The sequence below is a fragment of the Hetaerina americana genome, unplaced genomic scaffold (assembly GCF_022747635.1).
Source record: "Hetaerina americana unplaced genomic scaffold, ioHetAmer1.1.p SCAF_161, whole genome shotgun sequence".
In the NCBI taxonomy this organism is placed as follows: Eukaryota; Metazoa; Arthropoda; class Insecta; order Odonata; family Calopterygidae; genus Hetaerina; species Hetaerina americana.
The window spans coordinates 209142-218389 of NW_027286721.1; the positions used below are offsets into that span (position 1 = coordinate 209142).

The 9248-nt window shown below is 41.3% G+C and overlaps 1 protein-coding gene across 1 annotated transcript in view; it reads left to right on the forward strand.

Annotated features, from left to right (window-relative positions):
* LOC139687083 (recombining binding protein suppressor of hairless-like) overlaps positions 1-8805 on the forward strand; it is a 36492-nt gene extending 27687 nt beyond the window's left edge. Inside the window, exons 8-9 of the mRNA XM_071584187.1 lie at positions 1756-1941; positions 4693-8805. Coding sequence (XP_071440288.1) covers positions 1756-1941; positions 4693-4836 — 330 coding nt within the window. The 3' untranslated portion in view covers positions 4837-8805. The remainder of the gene's footprint in view (positions 1-1755; positions 1942-4692) is intronic.
* Positions 8806-9248: the final 443 nt, after the last annotated feature.

A 9248-nucleotide genomic window follows, 5' to 3' on the forward strand; every position in this document is an offset into this window, starting at 1 on the left:
AAACCTGCTATCCCCCACACCTGAAACTTGCTTACGAGGGCGTATCAATAAGTACCCGTGTGTGATGACCAAAGGGTGTTTTCCTGAGGGAAGTTTATGCTATCACCGTGTGCTGCCATCTATCGAAAGACAGTGAAACTAATTTCAGACTGATTTGTAGGTTAGTTTGGATTTGGTAGCAATTCCAGTGTAAGACGTGTTTTTTTGTGATTTTCGCTTGAAGACGGGGAAAGGGAGCATCAGTATCTTTCTGTAGTTTGCTATTTTTGTTTTGTATTTGGATGGGAAGAAATATCGTGGAGATGAAAGCAAAGTTGGATGCTGTTGGATGGGGACACTTCACTTTGCCATCTATGACCAGAGTTAGATATTGGTTCAACGAATTTAAACGTGGGCGAACATCTGTTTTTGATGAGGAACGACCAGGACGCCAGACGGCAGGCGTGGTTATACCGAGGAAATCATTCAAGAAGTCCACGCCATGATTCTCGCTGATGGACGAACGAAAGTGCGAGAAGTAGCAGAGGCCGTGGGGGGAGTGTCGACCAGAACGGCAATTAATATTTTATTACATGAATAGATTGGCAAAATGAGAAAATTGTCTTGTCCAATGGGTGCTGGGATTGCTCACGGGGGACAACAAGCTGATCCCGGAGTTGTCAGCACCAAACTGTATGAACTACGTTTAGAATTGCTGCCGTACCTCCCGTATTCTCCTGATCTGGCTGCCTGTGACTTTGTGGGTGTTGCAATTGCTCACGGTGATCAAGAAGCTGATCCCGGAGTTGTCACCACCTAACTGTATGAACTACGTTTAGAATTGCTGCCGTACCTCCCGTATTCTCCTGATCTGGCTGCCTGTGACTTTTTCTTATTCCCTAACATGAAGAAATGGCTCACGGGGATAAAAAATTAGCTCAAACTCGGAAGTTATCTCCGAGACAGAGTCGTATTTTGGAGACTTCGACAAATCCTATTTTTTTGGAGGGGTTAAAAAAATGGATGGAACGCTGGGAGAAGTGTATCCCTCTTCCTCCTCCTTGTGAAAGCTTCTCAGCCTAATAGCGCAATTCTTCTTCCACTTACAGCCCTAACATTTTGACCATTTCAGTCCAAATAAGCTTCCGAAATAAGTATAAACTGTTCGACCTGCTCTGGTACGTTGCCCTCGTATTGTTTATTGCTTAACCTTTCCCTTTCTCGATAACTGGGTAACCTTTGTTTTATTCTCTTTGAATATCCATCGCACTGAATTTCCAATTCACTTAATCCAATGCTTGCAACTCCCTCTATTGGCTGATTGACAAACTAGAGCTTAGTCATTTAATTCATTCGAAAACCGGTGTTTCCTTCAAAGAGCATTATCACTGTGTCAGTAATTTCTCGATAAAGTTTACCACTGCCGTTCACCAAGAAAGTTATTATTGATTCTTTGCTCTGTGATGCCGTCAAATTCCATTTTCGACATACGGTAAAAATAGGGACAACGGAAAGTTAACATAACTGGCACTATACGTACAGCTTGCCAATTCGCCAAGCGTCTAGTTAGTAGGCAGGGCTTCAGTCCGTGTCATGGCCATCAGAATACACCAGTAGCGTCATTATTCCACATACCGCAATTTTAAACAGCCCTGCGTGTTTTCATAAGGGAAGGGAGGTGTGTGTATTGTTCCAAAAGCAGTCCAGAGACCGCGGAACTTGTCCGCGGGGTACGAATCGTACGTTTTACTCCAAACTCCCTTCTTTTGTTTCCAGCTGAACGGAGGAGGGGACATAGCCATGCTGGAGCTGACTGGAGAGAACTTTAGTCCAAATCTCAAAGTTTGGTTTGATGACGTGGAGGCAGAAACCATGTACCGATGCCAGGAGAGCATGCTCTGTGTCGTGCCGGAGATTTCAGCGTTCTGTGGCAACTGGCTGTGGGTGCCGCAACCGACCCAGGTGAGCATACCTGTCTCTGGAGTGCGGTATGTCCCTTGATGGGTGTTCTATAGTCCTTAATGCGATGGGTAAATTGTTTAACAGTGTTTGAATGTGTTTAAATGTGTGTGGGTCATTTGATTAGTCTTTATTGAGAGGTGGAGTGCACGGGATGGGCCAGAAGTACACGGTTTGACCTAGAAATGGAGGTAGTTGCTTGAAAAATATCACTTTATTAGAAAGTACGCAATCTTTGAAGGGTATGTTACAAGTTTGGAGATGCTGCGTTGTTTAGTATTTGTTTGGCAGGCATCTATTAGTGAACGTTTTCAATTGGATATGTGAAAATGCAATGAGAAAATTGGTCTTTGCTATATTTGATACGATATACTTTTATTAACTGAATGAAAGGCCTCAGCCCCTAAACAATATACCAAAGCTTAACTGGATTATTCTACTCTTCTGGAAGTGAGTCTGCTCCTTCTTTGTTTATACAACAGTAATACAATACAATTGGGCGGCAGAGTTTATGAACGAGGCAGTACGAGCTGTCAAAGACAAGAACATCGCTATTTGGGTCGACCAAATGAGGTAATGACTCCAGAAACGGCGAAGAAAATCCACAAAGTGATACTGTACGATTGTCGACTGAAAGTACACGGACTAGCAGACATGGTAGGCATTTCAAAAAGTGCGGTACATCGCATATTAACTGAAAATTTGGACACTTGTGCCATGTTTACTCACAGACGAGGAAAACCAGTGAAGTGAAGATGTTCAAATTGAGTGTTTGGAAAAGTTTCACAGCAAAAAAGCAGAATTTTAGTGCAGTTTCCCAGCCAAGGATGAAACATGGGGCCATTTCTTCGTACCCGAGACGAAAGAACAATCAAAATAATGGATTCAAATGGGAGAACTGACTCCAAAGAAGGCGGAGACCGTTTCATCTGCAGGCAAAGGTCATGGCATTGGTTTTTTGGGATGTGTGTGGGATAATTTTCATTGAATACTATCTTGAAAAAGGATAAACTATCCCCGGTGATTATTATGCCAACTTATTGCAACGTTTAAGCAAAGAAATCAAGCGAAAGCGTCCGCATTTGGCTAAGAAGAAAGTGTTATTTCATCAAGACAATGCACCAGCTCACTAATCCATTATTGCAAATGACCAAAATTCATGAATTACAGGTAAAATTACCTGTATAGTTAGAATTGCTACCTCATGCTCACCTTATTCGCCAGATATAGCCCATTCGGATTATATTCTTAGTTTCCTTCCATATTGGCTCGGGAAAACTTAATCAAGTGTGTGGGAATAACCAGTAACGGGTAACTTAATTAATAGATATTTAGAGGAAGAACGCATATAACAAGTAATTAGATTAACATGTTACTGTTATAGAATCGTGAGAGGAAGAATATAGTAACAGATGGCGCAACGGAAATAACAGTTATTAGGTACGTACAGTAACAAGTATGTATGTTAAGTAACAGGTTTTAAAAATATGTGGTTCTGAATATAACAGATGTAAAATATATCAAATTTGGTGAGAATACATAGTATTAGATTACAAGTATGTGCTACTGAAAAAACAGATGTAAAATATGTCACATTGGTTGAGAATACGTAGTAATAAATATTTGGAGGAACATATCTCGAAATACATATAACAAGTAAGAGGATTAACATGTAACTGTTATAGAAAGTGGAGCGGATGGATATAATAATAGAGGGTGGAACAGATATAACAGTTCCTAGGTACGAGTAATAACAATTATAGAAATTAAGTAGCATGTATAGGACCAGATTTAACAAGTATGTGGTACTGAAATACAACAGATGAAGAATATTTCAAAATGGGTCGGGAATACGTAGTAATGGATATTTTAAGGAACCTACTGCGGAACACACTTAACAAGTAACAGGATTAACATACCTGTTTAACTGTTGTAGAAAAGGCAGCGGATTAAGGTAGTAACAGATGTGGGAACAGATATAACAGTTATTAGTTACACAGAGTACCAGGTATAGATGATAAGTAACATGTGTAGGAACAGATATAACAGTTATTAGTTACACAGAGTACCAGGTATAGATGATAAGTAACATGTGTAGGAACAGATATAACAAGTGTGTTGCAACTGAAATAACAGATGAAGGATTTATCCAATCGGGTGTGTGTATACTTAGTAATGGTTATTTGGAGGAACATACCTTGGAACATATAGAACAAGTAACGGGTTTAGTATATAACGGGTGTAATATACCGGATGCGGCGGTTATTTCCGGACAAATTTCAATTTGAATTTCCCGCCATTTCGTAGTTCCACTAGACGTCGCGATTGGCGTTCTTGAAAGCTTTAGGCATCTAGTTAACAGTCATAATGACTCAAAATTGCCGATATGTTACATTCAAGTGATAAGGAGTACAATCGAAGAGCCGTTATTATCGAAAATGTTCCCGCGGGTCGTTATATTTTATCGAAATAGTTCTATTCTTCTTCTGGTATATCCCACAGATATATAAATGTTTATAAGATCGTAGCTATAAGTGTAATTTTTCGGAAAAGAAGTCTGGAGAAGCTTTCGCTGTACCGGTGAGGTAATATCATTCGAGAAAACGCTTATTTCTATGGATTTAAGTGCCGTAGATGTTGGAATGGATGCCAATAATATAATATGCCGATGATATGTTTTTATACTCGACGGTTTGTGCCGAGGGATATAAATCATTGTTTTAATTGTTGTTTCTTCCCTTTTTTTCATCCTAGGTCCCCGTCTCACTGGTCCGCAATGATGGGATAATCTACGCAACAGGTCTAACCTTCACGTATACGCCAGAACCGGGTCCGAGACCACATTGCCCGGCGACCGATTCAATCATGCGCACCGCACGGAATTCCCATCCCAGTTGACAGTGTGCCCCTGTCGACAATGAGGAACATTTACTCTCAAACAAGGAGAACAACGCAAGGAATGGATGATTCTTTTGCTAACTGAAACGGCTGGCATCATATTTTGGAGGACTCGGCTTACTTCTTCGATCCGTACGGCACATCCCGAACCGTTCTCGGTACTTTTTTATATTATGCCGGATTGCATCGGAGGTGTTGCGTGTGTATATACAGCCCAAAACTTGCCCTGTGGTTTGTAAACCTTGCGTGCGTGTGTTTTTGTGCTGTTGCGTGGGTGGTATTGCCTATTTTCATGGTCGTGCCGGGGTGAATTAAACGGCATGTACCGCATAAATCTCTTTCCAGTGATATTTGGGCTGTTTGGTATGAGGAAAGAATGATTTCACGGTTTAAATAAGACGGTATAGGTGTTAGAATGTGGCATGCTGTGAGATCACTGATGTCTGCCTTAGTTCTGTCATTTTGAAACATTCAATCCATGATGAAATTGGTATACCATCGAAGGGAAACCGCGGTTTTGTCTCGTGGTTCGATTCGGGATCATTCATTTGGTTGGTGATCATATTTCAATTGTTTAACGACCAAGGAATTGCATTTAAAAGGACGTTATATAAATATTAGCCTTTGGTGGTTCACCCACTGAGAGGTTGTGGATTTGATTCCGCAGACCGCGGTCTTATCCAGCCTAGGTGGGGTAATGTTCCACCTTGGACCGTGGCTGTCAGTGCTCGTCTTCTGTTTCATGACCTAAGCATTAGACGGAAGAAGGAAGGAATTAGATGTCTTCCCCTGTCTCGCCACAATATAAACTATGAATAAATTACAAGGATGGGCTGCAAACTAATGAACACATGCTTGTAGACAAACAAAATGACCTTTGGAAACACACCTGGTCTGGTGGCATGTGGAAGTAACATCCCCCCCTCAACACGCGTGTGGAAGCAACATCCCCCTAAACACGCGTGTGGAAGTAACATTCCCCCTCAACATGCATGTGGATGTAACATTCCCCTCAACAACCTCCCCAGCATGTGGAAGTAACAACCCCCAACACGCATGTGGAAGTAACATCCCTCAACACGCATGTGGAAGTAACATTCCCAACTCAACACGCATGTGGAAGTAACATTTCCCCTCAACAACCCCAGAATGTGGAAGTAACATCCCCCAATACGCATGTGGAAGTAACATTCCCCTCAACACGCATGTGGAAGTAACATTCCCCACTTAACACTCATGTGGAAGCAACATCCCCCTCAGCACGCATTTGGAAGTAACATTCCCCCTCAATACGAATGCTTAGGTTTGACTTTGTTACATTATTCATCCAGTGTAGTGTTTTGAGAAGCAGATGAAATATGGAGACGTGTTCTAGTGTTGTGTGCTATATATGTCAACAATTGAGAGTTTAAACAGCGTGCTGTTATTGAATTTCTGCCTTCACCTCCTCATCGTTTGAGTTGTCTCTTTGAGTTGAGACGAAAAACACATAAAAACCGCAAGGTGCAAGATTAGGGTAATAAGGAGGGTTTTTGTGCTTGTTCTCTGTCTGTGAGATGGAGTGGTGGACCCATCGTGCATAGATATATCACGGAATTATCGCAACTGTTCAGCAATGAAGCCGACACACGTTCCACAGTTGATGTATTCCAAAAATATGATTTGCGACATATGCTTTTGATATAAGTGATTCACCTTTGGTCGTTTGGAATCAAATCTTTGATGAGTTTACGATGTTTATCGTCTGTGGGTCAGTGATCTCGGATGTCCGCTGCTCTTGTTTCATCAACAATTATGGCTTTTCCAAACTGGTGACCATGAAATTTTACCACCCATCGATATTTACAATAGACCTATCAACAGAACTCGTCACTACATAATAAAAAGCCCTTTTAAAAAGACAATTGAATCTCAGTAGGATTACATTTTGAATAGTCAAGCTGTTTAAACTCACAAATGTTGACATATATAGCACACAACACTAGAACACGTCTCCATACTTCATCCGCTTCTACAAAATACTACACCGGATGAATTAAATGACCTCAAACCTGCGCTTACATGTTGAAGGGGAATGTTACTTCAAAATGCCAAAAAAGAAATGTATCTTCCACATGCCACCAGGGGATTGTTACTTCCACATGCAAACAGTGGATGTTACTTCCACATGCCATCAAGGGAATGTTACTTCCACATGCCAACTAGAGTGGTGTATGTCATTTTGATTGTAATGCTAGAACAATTCTGCACCAGATGAATGGGCGACCTAAAACCTGCGCCAAGGGGAATGTTTCTTCCACAAGCCAAAAAGGAAATGTTACCTCCACATGCCACGGTGGGAATGTTACTTCCACATGTCACCAGGAGTGCTTCCGAAGGTTCATTTTGTTTGTTGTCTGTAAGCAGGTGTGCATTAGTTGTCAACCTAATTTCGTTTTGATGAAATTCAATTTCCGCCGAATGAATTTATTTGGCATTCTTCAATTCGGAATCTGTGGTCTTTTTTTGACAAGGTTCGTCACCAAATGACGTTTAACATTTGGGATTGGTATTTTAACCGTTTGCATTGTTAGGAGAGCATTTAAATATCGGTCACTTGTTTGCGAAGACAGAAGACCGGAGAGTGTTTTTTTAAAGTAGGGGTGCCAACTGTGTTTAGTACTGGTCTGCGGTTTATCGCAACGAAGTTATTTCAGCCTCGGAAAGTGTGGTTTTCGTGGAACGGTTCGGCTTTGTGCCGTTACGGCATTAACGGTTCCGATTGCTTAACTTCGAAGGAAATGCATTTATGGATTAATATCGTGAGTGCTGGTTTCATTTTTTAGTATTTTCTTTTTTTAAACTCATGACGTGTTCTCGGTACATTTCTGTTGGCAATCATGCCGTGGACGCTATCGCTATTAATGCGGCTCGTACGACGACCACAGGAAGAATTATCTACCCGTGGCGTTTTAAGGAAAATGGACGTTTTACACGGTTCCAAATGCCAAAAAGGAAATGTTACTTCCACATGAAACAGTGGATGTTACTTCCACATGCCACCATGGGAATGTTACTTCTACATACCAACCGGGGAATGTTACTTCCACATAAAAAACCAGTGGATGCTACTTCCACATGCCTACGGGGGTTTGGTACTTCCACATCCCACTAAGGGAATGTTACTTCCGCATGCAAACAGTTGATGTTTCTTCCACATGCCACCAGGGGAATGTTACTGCCAAATGCAAACAGTGGATGTTACTTCCACATGCCACCAAGGGAATGTTACTTCCACATACCAACCGGGGAATGTTACTTCCACATGAAAAACCAGTGGATGCTACTTTCACATGCCACCAGGGGAATGTTAATTCCACATGCAAACAGTGGATGTTACTTCCACATGCAAACAGTGGACGTTACTTCCAAATGCAAACAGTGGATATTACTTCGACATGCAACCAGGGGAATGGTACTTCCACATGCCACCAGGGGAATGGTACTTCCACATGCAAACAGTGGATGTTACTTCCAAATGCAAACAGTGGATGTTACTTCCACATGCCACCAGGGGAATGACAGCATTTGTATCGATACACGAGTATTATTTTGACGTCTTGTGTGCGGTTCTAATGCCATATTATCTAACGATACACTTAAAAACCCTTTTGCAAATACGAACGTTGCCATAACAAGTGTGATACACTGTTAATATGGCGAAAACCATAGTGCCATTGAATTGTAATGGTTTTGGGGAGACGTATCTCCTCAGTCATGAACGCTGTTCGAGTGTCAATTGACGCGTGCGTGTGTGTGTCAGTGTGTGTGTGGTTGTTGTTGGATTGGCGAGAGTTGAATCTCTGTATTATCCCCGTGACGTCGACACGCCTTTTATGTGTTGGCGATATCTTCACGGGGTGTTCTATCATCAAATCAATTGCCAATTGTCGGGGCAACTCATGTTAATATTATAAATAAAGGTGCTAAATTTGATTACTGTATTCATTCTACTCTTTATTTTATTCTCCTCAAAAGGGCATCGTGTATGTACAAAGTTATAAATAAACAAAAAAGACCAAAGTAAGACTCCCAGAACTCCAAGAGAGTTTATCTCCTTAACTTAGATGCGATATTTACTTAAAGAGAGCCAAAAAATTATTTAAATATTTCATTGTTTAGTAGTCGACCCCCTTGTTTCGTTGCATTCACGGTAGAGGACTCTGATTGGAAAACTTTGTGAGATCAGTTTTAGTTCTTATTCCGAAAAAGGTAAAGGCTACTTCATGTGAGGACTACAGGACAATTAGTTTGATATCCCACGCAGCTAAAGTTGTTCTCAGGATCATAAACGAAAGGATAGAGAGAGTAGGGCAAATGATTAATACTTGGGGGATGATCAGTTTATGGATTTAGGAAGGGGAGAGGTACGC